At 44.2% G+C, this 23,887-nt stretch overlaps 1 protein-coding gene across 6 annotated transcripts in view; it reads right to left on the reverse strand.

The window, feature by feature from the left end:
• ANAPC1 (anaphase promoting complex subunit 1) overlaps nucleotides 1-19,234 on the reverse strand; it is a 58,857-nt gene extending 39,623 nt beyond the window's left edge. Inside the window, exons 1-17 of one of the 6 annotated variants that reach the window (XM_079968395.1) lie at nucleotides 19,048-19,234; nucleotides 17,304-17,540; nucleotides 16,212-16,373; nucleotides 14,880-14,931; nucleotides 14,513-14,616; nucleotides 13,944-14,026; nucleotides 12,952-13,013; nucleotides 11,678-11,823; nucleotides 9,183-9,403; nucleotides 7,500-7,706; nucleotides 6,285-6,380; nucleotides 5,393-5,483; nucleotides 5,213-5,278; nucleotides 3,178-3,315; nucleotides 2,290-2,430; nucleotides 1,568-1,628; nucleotides 895-1,082 (exon numbers count right to left, since the gene is read on the reverse strand). In XM_079968395.1, coding sequence (XP_079824521.1) covers nucleotides 895-1,082; nucleotides 1,568-1,628; nucleotides 2,290-2,430; nucleotides 3,178-3,315; nucleotides 5,213-5,278; nucleotides 5,393-5,483; nucleotides 6,285-6,380; nucleotides 7,500-7,706; nucleotides 9,183-9,403; nucleotides 11,678-11,823; nucleotides 12,952-13,013; nucleotides 13,944-14,026; nucleotides 14,513-14,616; nucleotides 14,880-14,931; nucleotides 16,212-16,373; nucleotides 17,304-17,516 — 2,031 coding nt within the window. In that variant the 5' untranslated portion in view covers nucleotides 17,517-17,540; nucleotides 19,048-19,234. Of the gene's footprint in view, nucleotides 1-894; nucleotides 1,083-1,567; nucleotides 1,629-2,289; nucleotides 2,431-3,177; nucleotides 3,316-5,212; nucleotides 5,279-5,392; nucleotides 5,484-6,284; nucleotides 6,381-7,499; nucleotides 7,707-9,182; nucleotides 9,404-11,677; nucleotides 11,827-12,939; nucleotides 13,014-13,943; nucleotides 14,027-14,512; nucleotides 14,617-14,879; nucleotides 14,932-16,211; nucleotides 16,374-17,303; nucleotides 17,541-19,047 lie in introns of all 6 variants that reach the window. The other 5 variants (XM_079968394.1, XM_079968396.1, XM_079968393.1 and 2 more) reach the window with 5 other exon arrangements.
• Between the last annotated feature and the right edge of the window lie 4,653 nt (nucleotides 19,235-23,887).

The following is a 23,887-nucleotide window of genomic DNA, read 5'->3' on the forward strand; positions in this document are numbered from 1 at the left end:
AAGGTGTTTGGATCAATAATAATAATAATAATAATAATAATAATAATAATAATGTAATAATAATTTATTATTTATAGCCCAGCCACTCTGGGCGGCTCCCAGCAGAATCATCATCATGTGATAAAACATCAAACATTAAAACTTCCCTAAACAGGGCTGCTTTCAGATGTCTTCTAAAAGTGGTACCTCAGGTTACATACGCTTCAGGTTACATATGCTTCAGGTTACACACTCCGCTAACCCAGAAATAGTGCTTCAGGTTAAGAACTTTGCTTCAGGATAAGAACAGAAATCAGGCTCTGGCGGTGCAGCGGCAGCAGGAGGCCCCATTAGCTAAAGTGGTGCTTCAGGTTAAGAACAGTTTCAGGTTAAGAACAGACCTCCGGAACGAATTAAGTACTTAACCCAAGGTACCACTGTAGTTGTTTATTTCCTTGACATTTGATGGGAGAGCATTCCACAGGGCAGGCGCCACCACCAAGAAGGTCCTCTGCCTGGTTCCCTGTAACCTCACTTCTCGCCGTGAGAGAAAGGCCCTTGGAGCTGGACCTCAGCATCCAGACTGGACGATGGGGACGCTCCTTCAGGTATACCGGGCCAAGGTCGTTTAGGGCTTTAAAGGTCAGCACCAATACTTTGAACTGTGCTCAGAAACATATTGGTAGCCAATGTAGGTCTTTCAGGACCGGTGTTATGTGGTCTCAGCGGCCGCTCCCAGTCAGCAGTCTAGCTGCCGCATTCTGGATTAGTTGCAGTTTCCGAGTCACCTTCAAAGTGCGCGGTGCAGTAGTCCAACACTTCAGAGCACATGGTGGAATTCCCACCCTTCGATTGACGCCTTAGTATTAAGCTGTTGGTGAGAAGTCAAGTGACGTCACTGCAGAAGTCACTTACGTTACGAGTCCAGGCCACTCTGTCCGTGTTGTAGCCCATCATGTTCATGAGGCAGGTAACAAATAAGTTCCACTCTGAGTAGTAACTTGGTCCGCCTGGTGCGTTGTAGGCATTGTACCACCTGACGAGCATTTGCACGGCTACTTCTCTGGGCAGAATACACTTAATGCCTTGTAAACATCTTTTGACTGTTTAGGGTAAAGGGGTGAAGAAAGAACTGTTCAGATTACCGTTTGGTTATTGAGCTACTCAATCCATTTCTGTGACTTGGAAGCCATTTACACCCTGGCCCAGTGTGACACCATCAAATTTTATAAAAATGGAGAAAAGCAGATAGAGAAAAGTTTTTCCTCCCTCTCTCATAACATGAGAACTCATGGACATCCAAAAAGGACTTGCTTTGTGCCCCAGCCTACAGGAAGCAGCTGTGAAACGATGGGGTTAATTTTGTTCTCTTGGTCCTGTTCTCCTCATCATGGCATAGAGACCCGGGAGTGATAATTGGTCAAGCAATTATACTCTGAGTCCAATCTAAGTTAAGTCTACACTGGTTCAGAGCTTGGATTTTAATTTGCTGATTCTATGTCACTGGTGAGACAAAATGGGGGGGGGGGCGAGGGGAGGAGAGCTCACAAGCAAGAACAAAAAAACGTATTATTATTCAATATCATACCTAATTCTGAAGTTGCAATTTCTGGGATGGTAATTCTGACCATGGAGCCACTGCTGAGCTCCTGGGAGAAGAAAAACAACAACAGGTGAATTTATCTAGCATATGCCATTCACATAAACTAAAGTGATTGGTTAACATGATCAAGAGACCCATGGACAATCAAAAGCATGGTCTTTTTCTTTTGGCAAGAGACCCACAAAGGGAAGAACATTAGGAAGAACTTCCTGACAGTAAGAGCTGTTTGACAGTGGAATTTGCTGCCAAGGAGTGTGGTGGAGTCTCCTTCTTTGGAGGTCTTTAAGCAGAGGCTTGACAACCATATGTCAGGAGTGCTCTGATGGTGTTTCCTGCTTGGCAGGGGGTTGGACTCGATGGCCCTTGTGGTCTCTTCCAACTCTATGATTCTATGATTCTAAGAATATAAGAAAAGGTGGAAAGGAAAGATCCTTAACACCAGGGTCTAACTCTCTCTGCTCATCAACAAGCAAACTGTGGTTTGGAGATGATGAAATGATGAACCAGAAAGTTTATTTGTTAAACCCAGAACGAGAAAGAGAGAGACAAAGCTCACAAACACTGGGACTAAGTTTTAGATTAATGCATGGATGAGCAAGGATTTGAAATTGTGTTTCCCAGAACCAAGCTGGAAACCCTTCAACTACTGTGCCACACTGTGCCTCGACTGAGGTCAGCTAATTCTCTATCCACAGAACACTACTTACCAGAGTCACTCTGTTCTGGACAGGGTCTCTCACAGAATGAATAAAAGTTGAAAGTTGCTGAAAAGTGCAATCATCAATGTAAGATGAATTTTGAAGTTTGGAAGAATCTCTCAGCTCTGGAACAGGGGACAACACTCCCTGCTTAAAAGGGGGACAAATATTAAAATCTTTTAGCACTATTCTCAACAGCCCAGATTCAGGATTAAACAAAACAAATTTCCTTAGCAGGTTCAGAAAGATATGAATCGAGCTGCGGCTACAGTTTCCTTACAATTTGTTTGTTTGTTTACAATATTTAAATACACCGAATACAGAAATAAATCACAACAGACAGAAACAATGGCTTAACATTCACTGCCTTAAGATTGCAATTTTTAAAGACCTGGGAGAACAAAAAGATTTTCATAGTACTGAAAAGACCATAAAGAAAGTAGCAAGCAAGTCTCTTTGGGGAGGGCATTCCACCATCAGGGGGCCACCATGGAGCAGGTCCTCTACCTAGTTGCTACAAGTCTCCTTTCACTCGGCAAAGTCACCCAGAGCTGGGCTTCTGAAAAGCATCTCAAGGTTCAGGCAGGTATATGCGGGAGAAGGTGAGCTTTCAGCTAACTTCGTTGCCCACTCTAAAGGACTATGAAGGTCAAAACTAGGATTTAGAATTGGGAATTCCAGGGCATGTGTCTGCAACCCGTGGTGTCTGAGCAGAATGCCAAGAACCATACTTTTCATTTAAAGCCTTCCACCTGACCCTTACGTGGCTAGCTGTTGTGGGCCTCATTTCTCCCCAGAGCCCTCCCCACAAGTCCCCATTCTGTGTCCAAACACAAACAGGGCAATAGTGACAGTGATGATCTATATACCCACATAGGAAACAGCAGAGCCCCTCACCTCATCTAAGGGTCCAAGGTGCTTGTTCAAGGGCTTGGAAGGAGTATTGGCATTGTCCAGAGGGGTGCTGGGGCGAGGCATCTGATTGGACATCGTCAGTGACGGAGCTGGCAAACCAGGTATAAAAACCTTCCCTACCTTGTAATGGGTGAGAAATGAAGAAGCTAAGTAGAGTTCCAAGACAGAGAGAGCTTTTAAAGTCCAAAGTGTCCCTAAAAAGACAAGCCTAGCAATGGATGCAATGCTAGCATTTAGTTGTAAGTAATAAATAACCACCTTTTGCCTCTAGCTGCTTCCCCCCACATAATAATAATAATAATAATAATAATAATAATAATAATAAATTTTATTTATATCCCGCCCTCCCCAGCCGAAGCCGGGCTCAGGGCGGCTAACAACACTAAAACAGTGCAACATTATAAAAACATTATAAAAGTTAATTAAAATCAAAATTGATGGCAACCATAAACTAAAGTTTTGTAAAGATTGCCAAAGGAGGGAGTCAGGCTGCGCCCTGACCAAAGGCCTGGCGGAACAGCTCTGTCTTGCAGGCCCTGCGGAAAGATGTCAAGTCCTGCAGGGCCCTTGTCTCTTGTGACAGAGCGTTCCACCAGGTTGGAGCCGCAGCCGAAAATGCCCTGGCTCTAGTTGAGGCCAGCCTAACCTCTCTGAGGCCTGGGACCTTCAAGATGTTTTTATTTGAAGACCGTAAGTTCCTCTGTGGGGCATACCAGGAGAGGCAGTCCCGTAGGTACGAGGGTCCTAGGCCGTATAGGGCTTTGAAGGTTAAAACTAGCACCTTAAACCTGATCCTGTACTCCACCGGGAGCCAGTGCAGCTGGTATAGCACCGGATGAAAGTGATCTCGCAGCAAAGACCCCGTAAGGAGTCTCGCTGCGGCATTCTGCACCCGCTGGAGTTTCTGGGTCAGTCTCAAGGGCAGCCCCACGTAAAGCGAGTTACAATAATCCAGTCTGGAGGTGACCGTTGCGTGGATCACAGTGGCTAGGTCAGGGCGAGAGAGGTAAGGAGCCAACTGCTTAGCTTGGCGGAGATGAAAAAATGCCACCTTTGTTATAGCTGCAATCTGCGCCTCCATGGAGAGGGAGGTATCAAAGATTACACCCAAACTCTTAACGGACGGTGCTGGCACTAATTGCACCCCCGCAAGAGATGGGAGTTGCCCCCTCAATCCCATATCACCCCGTCCCAGCCAGAGGACCTCTGTCTTCGAAGGATTTAACTTCAACCGGCTCCCACGTAACCATCCAGCCACAGCTTCCAAGCATCTGATCAGTGTGTCTGGGGCCGAGTCAGGATGGCCATCCATCAACAGATAAGAGTTGGGTGTCATCAGCATACTGATGGCAGCCCAGCCCAAAACTCCGGACAAGCTGGGTGAGGGGGCATATAAAGATGTTAAAAAGCATCGGGGAGAGTATCGCACCCTGGGGCACTCCACACACCAAGGAGTGGCGGGATGACAATTCCCCCCCAAGCGCCACCCTCTGTCCCCGACCAGAGAGAAACGAGCGCAGCCATTGAAGGACTGTGCCCTGGATCCCCACGTCGGCAAGGCGGTGGTCCAGGAGTTTGTGATCGACCATGTCGAAGGCTGCTGACAGGTCTAGAAGAATCAGCAGCCCCGACCCGCCTCGATCCAGCTGCCTGCGGAGATCATCTGTTAGGGCGACCAGAGCCGTCTCGGTCCCATGACCAGCGCGGAAGCCAGACTGGAATGGATCCAGAGCCGATGTTTCATCCAGAAACAGGGAACAAAGTCCTTGGACTTTTAAAGGTTGCCAACCCTCAAACTAGAGCAGGGTTTCCCAAACTAGGGTCTCCAGCAGTTTTTTGGACTACAACTCCCATCATCCCTAGCTTGCAGGACAAGTGGATGATGGGAATTGTAGTCCAGAAAGAGCTGTTTGGGAAACCCTGAGCTAGAGGAAAAGTTTTTGAGCTTTCTTTGCTTGGTTTGCAACCGAGTAGCAAATACATTTTATGAAATGAACACTATAAAACAAACACTTACCCGAACCACTCCGGTGTACAGGACTAAGTTTCCATTGCTTTCCAGAACCAGCATTGTGTCAATGCTCTGTAAAGGCCAAAAGAAAGAGAGTAAATTCATCCGCTGGCATTTGAACACATGCGATCAAGTGGCCTTAAGCCTGTCTGCACACTCCTCTACATTTCACAGTCTCATACTTACTTCCACTGGAGCTGCATCCTTTGCCGGGATGTTGGTGACAGAGCCAAAGATCAACTGCGACATGTCGTTACTCTGTTGAAACTTTACACAGCTAAACACCAGGGGAGGAAAAACGCAAAACCTCATACAAAGAAATCTCTCCAGTATTATTTTTGCACTGCAGTTTTCCAAAAAATATCATGGCTGCCAGCTGGAAAGGCTAGTAATGCTTATTCATAAATATTGAATAAATGCTGCTGCTTGACTTGAAGGGCCATGTTTAGAGAGGAACTTGGTTTCATCATCAAACCCAAGCTTGGTAAAGGAAACTTTTTGATACCATATCCAAAATGGCAAGCTGTGGTTTGTAACTGGACAATAAACGAGAATAAAAAATGACGGTTGGTACTTTCTATGATTTTTGCATGTCTGAATTGACAAACCATCATTAGGGGGAACTGCTTCACCTCTGGAGACCCCTCCAGCATAGAAATGAAAATGATGAGTAATAGGAAATGAAAACTGAGAAGCAGTCGGAACCAAGTGCTCGTGGTAAACAATTAACAATGGCTTATTATTTGCCATACTGCTTGTATGGCGAAATGCTTCTAAGCAGTTTATGCTATAAAATCAATTATACAATTCCTACGTAATTAAAATACACAATAACAATTTCATCAGAGCGTTTAAACATTTTAAATTAATGCATACAAGCCAGTTAAAAAGGCTGACAATTAAAACAGTTTAAAAACAGTTAAAGCATTAAGATATTTCTCATTTACCATGATATGCGAATGAGTCCCCTTTCTGAATGCTAAAATTGGGATTTGAAATAATATTCAGCTCTCTTTTGGTTATGTTTCCAGTATTTTAGACAACAATTCGAGAAAGTCACATATCGAAATGCACTTACCGTAACTGTAGCTGGGACTCCACTAAGTAGCACAAAAACTTTTGCCCACAAAGGTCAGTCGTAATAAATACTTTGGAAGCTTGAGAATTCTTCTCTCTGTCAATATTCAAATAATCAAAAGAAGAATAAAGTTAAGCTTACTCAAATAAAGTTTACAAATTAAACTGTAGATTATTTTATGCTTCCCTAACAGAGCAATCCTAGGCGTAGGAAAATCTTCCCTGTTTTATTTCATCTCTGAATCCATTTTGCACAATCAGAGTTTTGCAGTCTGCAATCTGGGTGTGAGCTTTACTAAACCTTTCCTAACAGAGCAAACTAACTCTTCTAGCACAACTGAAAGAAATGGAATGCATCAAGAACGAAACAATAGGAGATACGGTCAAGCACAGTAGTGTCACAGGGGTCTCCCCCAAGAACTCTTAATGAACCAGAGCTCCTAGAATACTTTAGGGAAACCCATGACTGCCCAAAATGGTATATCACGCTGTTCTGAATGTACAGTGTGAATGTGGCAGACATCTATTGCGAATAGATTTGTGTCAATCTGAAATTTTTCTTTGGTTTATTACGGTAGATCATGGCAGAAGTATGATGCCTGAGTTTTGAGTTTCCTCTTCCCTCCTTGTTCCTTTTCCCTTGTGTGCTGTATTCTTATTAATTTGTTTGTTTATTATAATGTAAGCTGGTGGGTAGGGAATGTCTTGCTCTAATTTAATGTAAGCCACTGTGGGAGACATTTTTGGCTGAAGAGCGGGGTACAAATACTCTAAAATAAATAAATAAAATGTTGACATAACTTAAAATATGACATGAGATCCTCCATTATGAATCTTGCTTGACCCTGGCAATAGCACCCCCACCCACGTGTGCTTTCGAGCAACTAACATACAGAGAGGCATTCCGCCTCTGGGAGCAGTGGCAGAACAGATCTCCCCAAGTTTTTTCTTCTTACTCCAGAGCAGCCATTGGGGTGGGACGAGGCATGGAACTGGATCAAAGCAGCAGCACCTCCTAATTTTTAACATTTCCGGGTGGATACCACGCTCGGCTTCTTAACTCTGCTTTTACCGGCGGACAGGCACGTCAGTTCAGACACATACTTGCAATGATATTCTATCCTCCAAACTTTACAAACAATAAAACGCCCCACTCAAGAGAAAGCAGCCCCCTGCTGTTCAGACCCCTTGCTGAATAGATAGGATTATTCCAAACCTTGTGGTAGTGAAGGCCTCCGTCCATAGATGGTCTATGCAAAGCTCTGGAACAATGAGTTCCGTTTCTGGGGCGAAGAATGAGTCCATCGCACTGTTTGGAGAATGGGAGGCACTGTGTCTCCTGGAAGACTGTGCATGGTTGGAGAAGTTGAATCTCTGCACTCCTGAGAACGAATGCACCCCTAGGGCCGGGGAGTGAGATCGGCTGTGAAAAGAAAACCATTTCCCCCGGTGATGAGTTACACGCCCAGCACCCCTTTTTTTTCCACCAGAATGCCAAGGTGCTCACACTTCCAAGAGAGGAGGAGGTCTATGTTTTAATTCTCCACTTCAGATCTTCAACTATGAACTCATGGGCTTCTGGAAAGTGGCTCTCTTTCAGCAGGCACCAGGGTGTATGATATGGAGATTAAAAAAAATACTGGCCTCACTTTCCACACTGAGCAAGGGGATCCAAAGAGCTGTGTGGCAGCCACAGTGGCTTCCAACACAGTGTAAGAGACTGCATGCAGCCTAGATGGAAAACTGATGCCATCCTTAGGTTTGTACGGAACTGCTTGAAGATTGCACTTGGGGTGACGGGGAAGAGGTGCAAGCTCTTAGGATCCTGTTTAAGGACTATATAGTGGTACCTCGGGTTAAGTACTTAATTCGTTCCATTCTTAACCTGAAACTGTTCTTAACCTGAAGCACCACTTTAGCTAATGGGGGCCTCCTCCTGCTGCTGCTGCTGCGCCGCCGGAGCCCGATTTCTGTTCTTATCCTGAAGCAAAGTTCTTAACCTGAAGCACTATTTCTGGGTTAGCAGAGTGTGTAACCTGAAGCATATGTAACCCGAGGTACCACTGTAATTGGAACTACAGGCAACAGGTTTTATTGGAATGTGTGAATGTGGCCGTGTAGCACTGCAAGAAGGAAGCAATAGGCCCCTAACACCAAGGAGCATACAATCTAAGCCTTCGCCAACCTCCAGATGTTTTGCATTACAACTCCCTACAGCTAGCACAGAAATATTTCTTAAGGTAATGTTCTTTGCAGCTGGGGCCAGGAATTGACAAGGTGATTAACATTCCGAGGGGGCAGGGAACCTCTACAGCAGCGTTTCCAAAATGTGGAATGTGGAAACTGCAACGTCCCTATCACAGTTTCATAATGTAGGAAGAGTGAAAATGGGGGTTGTGTTCAACACAGCACTAAGGCAGGGTCCCATTAGAGCAAGGATTACTGCTAGCAGAATGGGATTCTCCAAACCTCTCCTCCACCCAACTGCCCCCTAAATCTGCTCGAGGGATTCCCCCAAACTCTCCAGACCAGATTCGGGAAGTGTGCAGGGCGTGCATGGGCAAGTTCCATTGCACTCATGCTAATCTTCGCATGAATAAGGCCAAGTTAGCTGAATACCACCTGAGAGTCTTAATTTGCCCCGGTGGGAGAGAAAGGTTGGTGACCCAACAAGATCAGAGAGGCTAAAATCTGCTAGGGAAGCTGAAGAGCAGCGAATGCATTTCAGCTTACGAAAGATATGATCCCAACACACGGGAGCTCGGCCTCCACAACCCTTTAAGGCTGGAGTCTGAAGCTGCAACCACCCGCAGAAGATTTCAGTAAGCCAGGATTTGTAGCATGCATGGTTCCCCCGTATAGTTCTTTGCAAATCAACAACCAAAGCTTACCAGCCTACCTTAGAGCTGCCATGTTGGATATGGAGGGTGATCGGGAGTGAATGCTGGGGGACGATGCTGACCTGCTCTGACTGTGAATAGAGGAATAGTTCTGGAATGGGGAAGCCACGGGCGAGTCGCCCTTAGAGAGGCTCCGAAGGTGGACTGTGAAGGAGCTGCTGGCAGCTGCATACTGAGGGGTCCCCACCTGCTCGGAGAATTTCAAGACAGCGCTTTGCTCCTGCAGAGAAGAGCACAACAACAAAAATCAGCTTATGTTGTTCGAAACTGAATCACAGAATCATAGAGTTGGAAGAGACCACAAGGGCCATCGAGTCCAACCCCCTGCCAAGCAGGAAACACCATCAGAGCACTCCTGACATATGGTTGTCAAGCCTCTGCTTAAAGACCTCCAAAGAAGGAGACTCCACCACACTCCTTGGCAGCAAATTCCACTGTCGAACAGCTCTTACTGTCAGGAAGTTCTTCCTAATGTTTAGGTGGAATCTTCTTTCTTGTAGTTTAGATCCATTGCTCCGTGTCCGCTTCTCTTGAGCAGCAGAAAACAACCTTTCTCTCTCCTCTATGTGACATCCTTTTATATATTTGAACATGGCTATCATATCACCCCTTAACCTCCTCTTCTCCAGGCTAAACATGCCCAGCTCCCTTAGCCGTTCCTCATAAGGCATCGTTTCCAGGCCTTTGACCATTTTGGTTGCCCTCCTCTGGACACGTTCCAGTTTGTCAGTGTCCTTCTTGAACTGTGGTGCCCAGAACTGGACACAGTACTCCAGGTGAGGTCTGACCAGAGCAGAATACAGTGGCACTATTACTTCCCTTGATCTAGATGCTATACTCCTACTTATACTGCATAGCTTTTACGTAACAGGATACCTTGAAGTACAGACCTAATTTTAAAACATAGAAACATAGAATTGTAGAGTTGGAAGGGACCCCGAGGAGCCCAACCCCCTGCATTGCAGGAAGATGCAACTGACCCATACAGGGATCGAACCTGCAACCTTGGTGTTAACAGCACCACGCTCTAACCCACTGAGCTATCCAGGCTCAGTAACATGAAATGTATCCAAAGTTTAAGGGGCCAACTAAACAAGGAGAGGAGAGGTCCAGGATCATAAAAAAACATAAGAAGAACCCTACTGGTGTCAGCATCGCCCTTGAGCCAGTGTCACCAACTGGACTCATGCACTTCAACCCCGACTGGGCTAGGCAAGCTGGGTAGCACTGCCAGAGACCACCTTTTGCACAGGAACAGGTCAAAGTGCTGTGGACTCACAGCTTATAGTTGTGAGCACTGGACTCACTTCTACAATACAGTCGTCGCACAGCAGAGTATAGCAGAGTCTGGCAGTGTATAAACGACTCGGAGAGCAGCTCTGTAGAATATCTTCTTTTATTCTATAACTACAACTATAATACAAAACTATATACAGAGCTAAATAGGTCTAAGCATAAATGAATGCTGCACTGAGTGTCTGCAGCTGCTCTTAGCAGCAACCTTATCTCTACACACGATCTCTAACACTCAGTCTCTCTCTCTCTCTGACACACTGACTGACTGACAGACGGACTTGGTGCTGGAGCTGAATAAGTAGAAAGCAGAACACTGCTCCTCCTCTCTGGAGAATCAGCAGACTCGTCAGGAGATTCTTGGATATGGGAGGGGTGAAATCTCCTCAATTGGATCCAGCCAAAGGTCCATATAACCCTTCTTCTTCTTCTTCTTCTTCTTCTTGTTCTTCTTCTTCTTCTTCTTCTTCTTCTTCTTCTTCTTCTTTGGTATCACTCATAGCTGAGTAAGATTGTTTTCCATGAAAACAGCCTTAACAGTGAGTCTGTAAGTGACTGTGGAGGCCAATTCTGGATCCACATGTCCTTCCACAGTGGGGACATAGGTTTCCAGGCAAGATTTGATCATGGCGACAGTTTGCCAAGCATGCCTTCCTCTTAGCACGCTTCTCCCTTTCATCCCGAGTTTGAGTGTTTTCAAAGCCTTTGGTAAAGGCTGTTCTCCAATTGGAGCGCTCACAGGCCAGTGTTTCCCAGTTACAGTATTGGTGTTTATACTACATTTTTAAAGATTTGCCTTGAGAAAGTCTTTAAACTTCTTTTGTTGGCCACCAGCATTACACTTCCCATTTTAAAGTTCGGAATAGAGCAGTTGCTTTGGAAGACGATAATCGGGCATCCGCACGACATGACCAGTCCAACGAAGTTGATGTTGAAGAATCTGGTGATCTTTGCTTCCCTATAACCCAGCACCCTGCTCTCAAAGTGGGCAAACAGATGTCTATGGGAAGCCTCCATGCAGGACCTGAGTGCCACAAGAGGCATCCCACCTCTGACAACAGTGGCAGCACAGATCCCCCCAGGTTTTTCTCCTTTCTTCAGAGCAGTCATTGGGGTGGGACGAGGTATTGGAACTGGATCAAGGCAGCAGAGCCTCCTAGTTTTTAACATTTCCACATGGATCCTGCGCTTGGGTCCTTACCTCTGCTTTTACTCGACGAAGCTCCCAGATGGTATGCACACTCTGAGTGGCATCGTACGTCATTAGGATGGAAGGCTCAGCGTTGAGGAAAACAATTCTCATCGAATAGTCAGCAACGTACTGTACTCTGGCAGAGCCAAACAAACCTGCTAAGCAGGAGAAAAGTCAGGTTAGCCACCTAAGAGAAAAGGCCGGGCAGGAGACATAGTTCAAAAACAACATGTGCACACCATCGTAAACATTGGCAACATGGAGAAGGCAGGAGTGTGGTGGTGCAGAACTAATGTGGGGCCTTGTGGGGCTGTAGTAATATGCCTTTGCTTGGGTTATTTTCAGCTGTGGAGACTTATCTGTCTATTTCAACATTAAAAAACCCCCTATCAAGGTACAGTAAGTCACCTGCATTTTAGAGGATGAGAAACAAGTCCCAATAATATATTAACAAAATGAATGGGCACATCTCAGCAGAAGGCTAATTACAAAAACCTCTTCCTGGCATTCCCAATATGGATTATTTTAAAATTTGGAGGGCAGAATTAACCTCTTGAATTTAATCACAACTACATTTTCCTGATATGTTCACAAGCTCAGCACTGTAAGATAGTTGCATATACATTGTATTGTAACATTTAAAAAATGGTATAAAAGGGTAGTTTATAAATATAATCAGTGTCTTTTGTCCTGACCCCTTGGAAAGTATGAAAGTATTTCTCCTGTGTGCGCTTGTTAGGGGTACACCCCCCTTTTAATTTTCTAATTCTACTACCATTAATGCAACAGAGAGTTGAAACGTCTTCAGCAAAATGTCTTTTACTAAGATAAACGCTCAAAGGTTTCTTTTTGGATTTTGGTCTCCTCAATCAATCACATTACAGTCCTTGCAAATACTATAATTGAGGCCTCCAGAGAAAGAGGAAGTGCCAGGATTTCCTCTGTACTTTAATCTATTTCCACGACCTGCTAAATTTTATAACTAATAATTAGTGCCCAGGTTGGTTTGCTTTTTCCCTCCTCTCTCCTAATCCCTTTACCTCTTGTGCCATGACTTTTTGATTGTAAGACTTAGAAGGATTTTTGCTGCTCTGCGAGCTTGGTTCTCCTAAATAGGAGAGCAAAAAATGCTCAATCGATGAAGCAATTAGTGTTCCAAATTCCTAAGTGTCACCAAAAGCAGGGACCAGCAAAACGTTAGTCAAGCATCTCCAAATACTGCTCAGCTGGACTTGTTTTTCCTCCTTGTTTTTAAGAATTACATATTTTACCTGCTGACTTACAAACCATTGGTGTTATTTCATCTAACGGATGCAGCATGCTGAACATGGTGGGCAAAGGTTCTCTGAAAAGAAAATGGGGCAAAATATTAAGCACTGCAGGCAAAACGGAGAGCAGCAACTAAAGGCTGCACTCCTAACCTGATTTACCTGGGAGTAAGCGCCACTGAATTCAATGGTGCTTACTTTTGAGTAGACATGGTTAGGATCACAGTCTTAACTCAGTGCATCATCCTAAATGTATCATGAACTGGTAAATAACAGGTTTGGATATAACAGCAGACTGTAGCTTGGCAAACCAGGAAGTGTCCCTTGAAGCTGGGAACATAAGGGGAGGCAGGAAGGAGACACATTCATTCCCAGTCCTCCAAACCACAACTCGGAAGATCAGAGAATATGACAGCCCGTATGTGTGGACTTTAATAAGTTAGGATCACATTCAGAAATCGTTTTTAAGTTGGTTTATGCTTTTAATTTATTTTTAATTTGAAACTTTGAAATGTAACCCCCCAAAAAGCAAGATAGGTAAATAAACAGCCCTACTAATATTATGTTGTGCTTTGCACTCTTTGAACTGATACAGGTTACAATTCCAGGATGAGGCACAGCATAGTCACAAAAAACCTGGTTCTTGCAGATATTCATGCTGTCCAAATACCTGAGTATGCTTCTGGGGCTTTTCTGTTAAGTGACTGACACATCTGTATGTACTTTAAATTAATACTAATCTGCTGCAAAGATGCCTGCGTGTTTTTCAAGTTAGTTTATTTTCAAAGGGACACTTAGCACAACTTGGAAAATTTAGAAGTTAAAATCAGATTAAAAGGAAAATCTCATGAGATTTTTATCCACTCTGCTAGCTAAGGAATTATCCTGCCAAGAGACATGCCAAGGAAGGAAGTTAAAGAGCCACAGAATGTGTGGGCCATCACATTTACTAAGGACACTGGACCAGCTTCTTACCATACAGTCAAGAATCAATAAAGTCTAATTACCTGGGTGGGCTAAGAGGCACTTCGTGCGAAGAACTGCTACGTTCAAACAGCAAGCCATATTTTGTTGGCCAGACATTGGCTACCTATATATATATATATAAAAGTTATATTTTTAAAAACATTATTCACATGTTTATATCCGTGATATTTGAAAGCTTCTGATATTCAGCTAGCTGGCAAATAATGTCAAGGCTTTAGGTACCAGGACACAAAGGATTTCTGCTTTGTTTATAACATGGGTGGGGAACCAAAGGTCAAATACAGCCCTCCAGGTCTCTCTCTCTCCCATGGGACTGTCCCCAAGCCACCCCCCACCCCATGCCCTTCGCCAGTCCTGCTTTTCCCCCTTCTTTTTTGCCTGGCTGGAATAGGTCCTTGAACTCGGATAATGCTTCTTACTGCCCTGCAAGGATGTCAGGAGCAGGTGTCGGGGGAAAGTCAGCAATAAACTCACACGACTTCTGTTAAATTAAGCCTTTATTCAAAGAAATAAGACAGCTCAGGAGGCCAGGCTTAATAAGCACAGCAACTCTTGCCGATTTCTGAATTTGGTTTTCACATAAGCTTACCTGAAAGGGCAGAGAAGCAATGTGATCCTTTCCTTCAATGCTGTGGATATTTATGCAAGAGCTCTGTAATATACAGATACACTTTTCTACTACTTCGGTGCTATCTGAAATTGGGGAACAAATAAGCATAATTTAATAATCTTCCATTCAGCTACCCTTCTCCCAAAACCAGACTGCATTTCATACACTCGGTTTTGGGGAAACTATAGCATATTGCAACAAATGGTGCCTTTCAAGTTGGATCATTTATTACTGTTGTTTTTCATGTTTACGCCTGCAAGCAGATTTTAAACAACTCGTGAGGAGAGAAAAGTGAGGCATACGTATTTCCAGACTTCAAATGAAGCCTAATAAAAATGAAACATACCTTCCGTTTTGTCAGACTTATCCTTGGGTATAGAGAAATCACACCACAATGCCTGAAACAAAATAAAAATATTCAGCAGGAAGAGTAAACCAGGTCTGGCTATCGGAAAGCTTGTTATTTGAAATCTCAGTTATCTGAACACAAAGAATTATACCCAAACTTCACTACACGAACAGCTGATTCAGATATCTGAACAGCCAGAGTTTGCCCATGTCTTCATTTGCGTTTTGCCGGTCAGGGGCAGCCATTTCAGGCGGAAACCGCTTGCATTTACTATCTGCAAACTCCATCTGAAAGTGCCTATGCTTATTTTATTTCATTTACTTCCTTCAATGTATAGCCAGACCTTCCTCTTTTAATTATCCAAAGGTGGGTTACAATAAATACATAACACATCTGAGTCAGGACAACAAAAACATTTTTTAAAAAAAGTAAGAAAATAATTATTTCCGCAAATATACTACACCAGGCAATACTGGCAAAATGACACAATCCACGCACCAGAGCATTTCCTGTGTAATACACTCTTTTCACCTAAGTCACAATCTCCATTCATTTTTTCATTCTCCTACCCCACCTTATTCCTGGCGGGATTCAGAAAACATGTTATAACCCTAACTATAGTAATGAATATACAATAAAAATGCTCCTCTCTGTCCCCATCATCTTATTCTCTCCTCCTCCAAGTAGTGCTGGGAGAGACTCCTGTCTGAAACCCTGAAGAGCTGCTGCCAGTCAGAGCAGACAATACTGAGGCAGATGGACCTGACGTGGCATAAGGCTGCTTCCTATGTTGCTGCTTGCTTATATAAAAAGACCACACAACCCAAACTCCTGCATATCTGACTGGTCATCTGCGCCACTGATCTGTTAGTTTCTGTTTGCCACTGTGCAGCTGCTTAGAGTCACACGGCTGTTTACATTCCTGGGCTTCCAGGCTATTGGAAGTCTCACAGGAGACGAGAGACGGATGTGATGTTAGTGGTTTCCTGTTCCTTTGTTCCTTTCAGTTGCTCTCGAGCTTTCATAGAGAGAGGATGTATTTTTCTTTGCTGTCTGCGTAGCGAGAAATAAAACTCTTTAGCCATGTAGCCACAAATCTCATCACTTCCCTGTGCTGGAAACTCTGCTGAATGCGAATGTGCCTGAGGCCTCATCAAAGGCTCAGGTCATTAATTAACATTGGAGGATAAGCTTTATCAGCTTGGTCAAATGGAGATTCCGACAAGATCCCCCACAAGGCTTTCTCCTAAGCAAGTGCAAGGATAATTCTGGCCTCGGTTTCATATGCAACTTGCAGCTAAACAAGCTAAACCATGCCAGTTTCCATACCTGCAAAACAGGGCTGTCCACCGTAAACGCTTTGTAAACTGCAGAAGCTTGGCTTTTACTCCCTCTACTCCAAATGACCATATTGCCGGCCACGTAAAGCTCTTCATCGTACTCGACTTCTTCGCCAACATCACTAATGCCCTTCCTTAGCTGCCAACTTTCCTGAAGGGGGGGAGGGATGAATAAGAAATATTAGCAAATGCTGCGTATTATGCTTATTGGTGTGATTATTTTTCAAAGACTAGTAGGGAACAGAGAATGGTCCTAGCTAGTTGTAGTTACATTAAGCCAATCTTGCCCTGATCAGTAAAAGTTGAACACATTTCAATTTGCATGGCCAGAAGGAGCACCAAAGTGATTTAAAGGGAAATTCTGGAACACTCTAGGTGGCTTCCAACAAAATATTAAAATACAATAGTCTATTAAACATTAAAAGCTTCCCTAACAGGGCTGTCTTCAGATGTCTTCTAAAAGTCTGGTAGTCGTTTTTCTCTTTGACATCTGGTGGGAGGGCGTTCCACAGGGCGGGTGCCACTACCAAGAAGGCCCTCTGCCTGGTTCCCTGTAACTTGGCTTAGTAGAATGTGTCCTTTTATTTAAAATGCATCTCTGGGTTATTTGTGGGGCATAGAAATTCATTCATTCTTCTTCTTCTTTTTTTCCAAAATATAGTCCGGTCCTCCACAAGGTCTGAGGGACAGTGGACCAGCCCCCTGCTGAAAAAGTTTGACCCCTGACCTATCTGTTCATGTTATTAATGTTCCTTGAGTATTCACTCATCAATAAAATATCAAAATGTGTACCACCTATTCCTATGACTTAGAAACTATTTTCACAGACCGTTGTATTTTCCCTTCACGTCTTCTCCTCTTCCCTTCCTCACCGGCTGATCATTTTGATTCAGAACCATAGAACTGGAAGGGACCATCTAGTCCAACCCCCTACAATGTAGGAATCTTTTGACCAACCTGGAACTCAAACCCACAACCCTGAGATTAAGAGCCTCATTTTCAAACCAACAGAGCTATTCCAACAGCACATTGGCACATAGGCTTTGTCTGGTTTAAATGCTGGCGCCAAAGGCAGCTCTACCTTGTGTTTCTCATGGATCGTAACTTCCTGAAGGGATCCCACCAAACCAGCCGCTCCGTCCGACGACCAAAGTTCCGAGGCTGGTTGCAGCTGCCGAAGTTGCAGGTTCAGCGCATTCGGGTGGTGCTTGCAGTGGTCACGGCCAAAAGGGACAAACTCCTGCAAATCCCCTGCTGCAATCATCATTACCCTCTCTTCATAGATGTTCGACATGAGTTCCAAATATCAACATTATTTCTGAAGAAAGACCCAATACAGAAACAGAGGTGGTTTCAAGTGTGACTTTTTCAGCATGCAGAATGCTTCGACTCTCCCTTATTCATTTGGCTGCCCTCATTTATCATTATCATCACCAGTGCTTCTTTGGTTTAAAAAATAAATAAAGGTGCCAGTACTCATATTGTGATAGAAGCGACCTGTATACCTGAAGAAGTGTCTCCACCCTCATCGTTCAGCCCAGACATCCAAATCGGCCCTTTTATTGCACTGAAAATTATCAACCTACACTGAAAATGCTTGAATCAACTGGAGCAAGCTTTTATAATGGAAGTGCACTGACTCGTGACAGATGCTGTGTATTAAAGGAGTATCTTATGGTTGACAGAGTAACCAACTGCACAGTCCTAACCATGTATCCTTAGAAATAAATCCTATGGACTTCAATAAGCTCACTCCTAAGCAACTGAGGTTAGGAGTGCAGCCTAAGTTAAGCACTGACTCCAAACATATGTTCTAGGTTACACATTCCTCATAGAATTGTAGAGTTGCAGGAACCTCAACTGACGCTTACATCACAGGCGGCTATCCAACCTCTGCTTAAAAACTTCCAAAGAAGAGGATCCTTGGAATAACACACCACTTAGTGTCTATCTTGTCCTTTGGACATATGATGAATGGGCAACATAAAAAAAGAATAATCTTGTGGTTATTTTGGGAACCCAACTCAACAACATTCACAGCGCAATCCTCTTATGTGTTTACAACTGGAAGTCCAACTGAGCTCAAAAGCACTTAACTCCCAAGGCAGGCTTTGGTGCTTCTTAGGCTTTTTACAAATAAAATAGAGTTGTTGCTGCCGTTTGCAAACCCAAAAAGCTTGACACTTGTGCCTCCCCCCCCCCCTTCCACACATCCTGCTTGAGGAGTCCCGGCAAGAGGAAAACTGGAAACCCCAATCGGATAAGGAAGAAAACACAGGTCACTGGGGTGCTTTTCTCTACCAAAAAGATTGCTTTTTTATTGTTATGCATTTTTTTTTTTGGTATGCATTTTATTGGTATGCATTTTTTTATGGTGTGAAACACACACACACACACACACACACACACACACGCAGCTTGCAATCTCAGGATGAAGGGCGGTATAAAAACTGAATGATAATAAAAGCAATAGCAATAACAACCACACTATATCCAATATTTAAATTATTATTGTAACTATCATTATTATTATTATGACTAGGACAGGGACAAATCACCCTGCCCTCCTCCGGGATCGATGAGCCGGGCGAGGCTGCAACCCCGCACACCTCTTTGCCCGGGAGGAGAGCCATGCCAGCCCGGCGGCTTCCTCACGCGCGCAGAGCACGCGCCGCGAGCGCGGGGCGGGGATGCAGATGCGCGCGCGATACGGAGCCCCGATTCCGCGCCGAAGGAAGCGAGCCGCGGGAAGGGATGGGTAACGGGTGCGAGGGAGCCTGGGAGGCAGGAGAGGCTGGGGGGGGGGCAACAACTAGCTGACGAACCTGAGTGACACAGGAAAGCGCGGTCGGCTGCGGGCCTGGGCTCCAGCGGCTCCTCCCGGTGTCTCTTGCCTGGGTAGCGGCGGGCGGGCGGGCGGGCGGCGCGGTCTCCCTCCGAATGTCTCTCAGACGGGCGCCGCCATCTTGGGACTCCCATCACCGCCCGCGCGGCAGGCCGAGGGCGGGACTAGCGCGGGGGACGCCGCAAACTGGCCCGGGGGGAGAAGCGCGGGACGGGCGGGTTGGGGGTGTTCGGGGTTAGGGGGTTCCCCCAGCTGCTAGGGCAGCAAAGAGAGGGCAGGGCAACAGTCCCTGGAGAGGGCACGAGGACCAGTGACTAAATAAAAATAATTAAAAAATAAAAAATTGTCCAGCATCTTAAAAAGCAGAGACATCACCTTGCCAGCAAAGGTCCGTATAGTAATAGGTTTTAGGTTATGCTATGCTTCTAATAGGTTGTGTTATATTCTGGATTATGTATGTTTTAATAGATTATGTCTGAATAGGATGAGAGTGTTGGAGATACGTGCAAATGTGTATGTGAATCCGGTCTTGGGTGTTTGATTTTCGTTGTTGTGTATACTGTGTATATACGGACAATGACAATAAATTTATCTAATCTAATCTAATCTAAAAGCTATGGTTTTCCCAGTAGTGATGTATGGAAGTGAGAGCTGGACCATAAAGAAGGCTGATTGCCAAAGAATTGATGGTTTTGAATTATGGTACTGGAGGAAACTCTTGAGAGTCCCATGGACTGCAAGAAGATCAAACCTATCCATTCTTAAGGAAATCAGCCCTGAGGGCTCACTGGAAGGACAGATCGTGAAGCTGAGGCTCCAATACTTTGGCCACCTCATGAGAAGAGAAGACTCCCTGGAAAAGACCCTGATGTTGGGAAAGATGGAGGGCACAAGGAGAAGGGGACGACAGAGGACAAGATGGTTGGACAGTGTCTTCGAAGCTACCAGCATGAGTTTGACCAAACTGCGGGAGGCAGTGGAAGACAGGAGTGCCTGGCGTGCTCTGGTCCATGGGGTCACAAAGAGTCGGACACGACTAAACAACAACAACCTTGTAGAGAAGAGTGCATGGACACAAAAGCTTATACCAGAACAAACTTACTTGGTCTGTAAGGTGCTACTGGACAATTTCTTATTTTTTTATTTCTATTTTTTTTACGACTGAGTCAGACCAACACAGCTACCTTCCTGAATCTAGGGACTAAATACTTGGTTTCTTGCTGCTATCAGATGAGCTTCATCAGATCAGCTGTGCAAAACAATGTAAAGTGGGGTGGAGGGAGAGAATAGGGATCAAAGCAACTAGGAACAGCCAGGAATTTGTATTGGGGTAGTTTTACAGATTGCATGGTGTGCATTTCAGTGGTCTCTCTGCACACAGCCCATAAGCCTGTGCTTGATGAGTGTAGCCTAGATATTGCACAAACAATTAAAGGGAACGGAGAGAACTTAGCTGCAATTTCTATGGCATTAAGAGGGAGGGGGTCACACATGCGCACACACCATAGCTGTCAACTTTCAGATTTGAAAATAAGGGATCAGCAGCCTCACCTATCCCGGGGACAGTCTACGGGATATCTAACAATTCGGGGAAGCAGCGGGAAACGGCGCTGGAATAAGGGAATTTCCCGCAAAAAAAAAGAGAAGGTTGACAGCTATGGCACACACACTCCTGCCCAACCACCGTTTCTCAGTCCTACTATGTGATTCAGCAGTGTCTCTCGCAGCAAATGTAACTGACCCATAGGACAGTGTAACTGCAAACAGTTATATGTGCCTTCGTTGTCCACAAAAAAATTCAGTATAAAAACAATTTTAAAAAAGAAAAACGGTGCTGGCAACTGGGACAATACACTGGCACCTAGTGGTTAAGATGGCTATACCATTACAGTATATGCACACTTAACTTGCTAGTATCGCTGAAACTCAGTGGACCTTACTTCAAAGTAGCCGCATAAATAGTATAGGGCTGCTCCACACATGCAGGTGGTCAAGTCCCGAAGTGGTGGCATAGACTGTGCCACTTAAGGCTTCAGGATGCATATCACTTATTTAATAAAAAAATAAACACAGCTACTTTAGGAGAAAAGGTCTCCATGTTATGGATACTGCAAGATGTGAAGCCAAGGGAAATTAACCTTGCCAATAGTTCTTGCTATTATTTCTTATCCTAGTGAGGCCATAAGATCTTCTCCATATAGTTCCTCATTTGAGAAAGGAAAACTCAGTACATATTCAAAGGTATTTTTATTATGTCACATGCTGCCCTGTTGAGTCCTGGAATTGAGAGCAAGGCCTGGAATTGAGAGCAAGGCCCAGGGCTATGTTCTGTGGAGTTCTGGCCCAAAGTGAACCAGCTGCAAGCCCGGTGACACAAACACACTGAGGTGTGAAGGTGGCAGAAGTTTGCCCGAGAGCTGAAAGGTGATGTAATGGCTGGCTGCAGCCCTAAATATAATTCTTACTCCACGGAAACTGGAGAACCTTCCTTCCAAGTAACAGCCTAATTCTATGCATAATTAGGTACACAGATTTCAGTTGTCATTATCTGTGCCTAAAACATCATTGGACCAGGCAGAAAAAGGGTTTTGAGTTCGGCTTGTAAATACAACCGAGCTAGAGAATAAGAGGGGCTTGAATGGTGACATGGTTCAGCATTCCTGGGCACCTATTGAGCCTCATATCCCAGTAGGGGGCCCACTGCCTATCCCTGGAGCATCTCCTTGCTGTTGCTACCTGTTGCCCTCTCCAAGCAAGCCAAAAGGTGAGAGGAGCAGCAGCCTCAGCCTGGAGGTGGTCTGGTTGAACCCAGAGGGCTTTGGGGAACCACAACAGCCATTGAGGCTAGTGGAGCCACCCTTTCCTCACTCTTCGGAGTAACTGATCTGTGTTGTGTGATCTTAAGAACTAGCCACCGTCACAAGCCTGGGCATGACGGCACCAAACTAATGGCAATTACCATGCAGATGCTGTAGTCACATCTCAGTGCCAAATGCGCCCTCAAATATGTGCTGAGATAGCACTGCCTGATCCAGTGAGCTTAATTGCTCACACATCAGCTCGTAGGATCAGCCTGATAGAAGTCTTTCCCCCCATTTGAAACAAAGTACTGTAGAGTTCTCTCCTTGCTTTCAATAGCGCATGTTGCTGACTTGAACAGTGGTTGTCTTGGTGTTCCAGTAAATGGCTAACAAGCACACGTCTCGAATTTCAACATACCCTGGAACCAAGTTCTCATTATTTTCCTGGACACTTATTAGTCCAAGTTACTTTCACCAAGTGGAATACAAAAGCCACAATTATGCAAGCGTTTAATAAGGCTCAGCTGTGTAAAAACCCTCTTCGTGGTGACAAGTCCCTGGAGTGGACCCAGCAAGTTAATATGCCAAGCAATGTCTGTTGTAGTTTGTGAATGGGACTCTGGCTTCTCATTGAGAACGTAGGGGCGGAATCTATTCAGGTGCTCAGCCCTAGTGAACAATACGTTCTGTGACTGTGCTCAAAATATAGTCATTGTTTTGCTGATTTTTTTAAAAAAGTACCCTACTCCCCTTTCCAATGCTTCCAACTTACACAAATATAAATACCACATTCACATTAATTAAATGAGAACTGAGTATTCCACTTTTTGGGAATGGGAAGTTTGCATCACATGTTACTGAAATCAAAGAATAAAATGTCACTCCTTTCTTTCTACATCCAAAGCTTTGTTGCTTAGCCAAATAACGTCACCAGTTATCCAGATAGTACAAAAAAGAAATGGAATATACAAATCAGCATATCATTAAAATGTAACCTAACACAATCTTGTTAATAATCTTGTTAATAATATAGCAGAAAATATTATATAGTACTATAGTACTATAGTACTATAGTACTATATATAGTACTATATATAGTACTATATATAGAAAATATTATATAGTACTATATATTACAGAAATGGGGTTTTTTTTAAGTCCTCGTGAAAATCCATCGGCATTTGGGTGTGAATTTCGGCTAATGTACACAAGTTTCTATGCAAATGTGCCTAATATATACATTTTTTGCAAAGCAATTTCCCCTAATAAAAGGGTTTTTTTGTATGGCATTTTCACTAATACATGCATTTAAGGAACTCTTTACATAACTTGGTTGGAGAACTGCACTGCAAGATGCAGAGAAGCGCAGATTTTGAAGCGTGGCTGTATTTTGATGCTCAGATTGATTCAGAAAGTGTGATTCAAGTAGATTCACCTTTAAATGTAAACTGAACCCCCCCCCCCAAAAAAAAAAAATCCTTAGCAGAAAAGCACACTTAGTGACTGCTCTTCAGCAATGGAATTTTCATCCCTAGAGCCTGGCTAGTTATCTAATCACCAGACTGTTAATCTCTTCTCAGGAAGGCAACTCATTTCACTTTGATGCATTGCTTTTAATTAAACTCTGGTGCCAACAGATGCAGACTTTAAGGAGCATATCCGCTCTTTGAACAGCCACATGTTGAAAATAAGTGATGAAGTAATAACAAGCCAACTGTATCTCCAGTTGGTGGCAGTAGGTGTCAGGCAAACATTTTTTTTTAAATTTCAGAAGTGATTACAATAGTGCAGTCTCCCATTGCAGGAGCTGCGCAGGAGTAACTCTTAAAAATAAAACCCCAGCTTCCAACAGAACTCTTTGTTAACCTGAGCCTTGAAATGCAAGTCTTTTTAGAGGACTCCCAATCTGGCCATACAAATTAGTAAATCTGTACAATTTCATCCTTGGCAGAGAAGTTGACATTAAAGGGATTCCCTGAAGATTCTAGTATAAGCAGGATTTTGCTATTGAGGGTGGTT

Source organism: Podarcis cretensis (genome assembly GCF_951804945.1).
Source record: "Podarcis cretensis genome assembly, chromosome: 3".
In the NCBI taxonomy this organism is placed as follows: domain Eukaryota; kingdom Metazoa; phylum Chordata; class Lepidosauria; order Squamata; family Lacertidae; genus Podarcis; species Podarcis cretensis.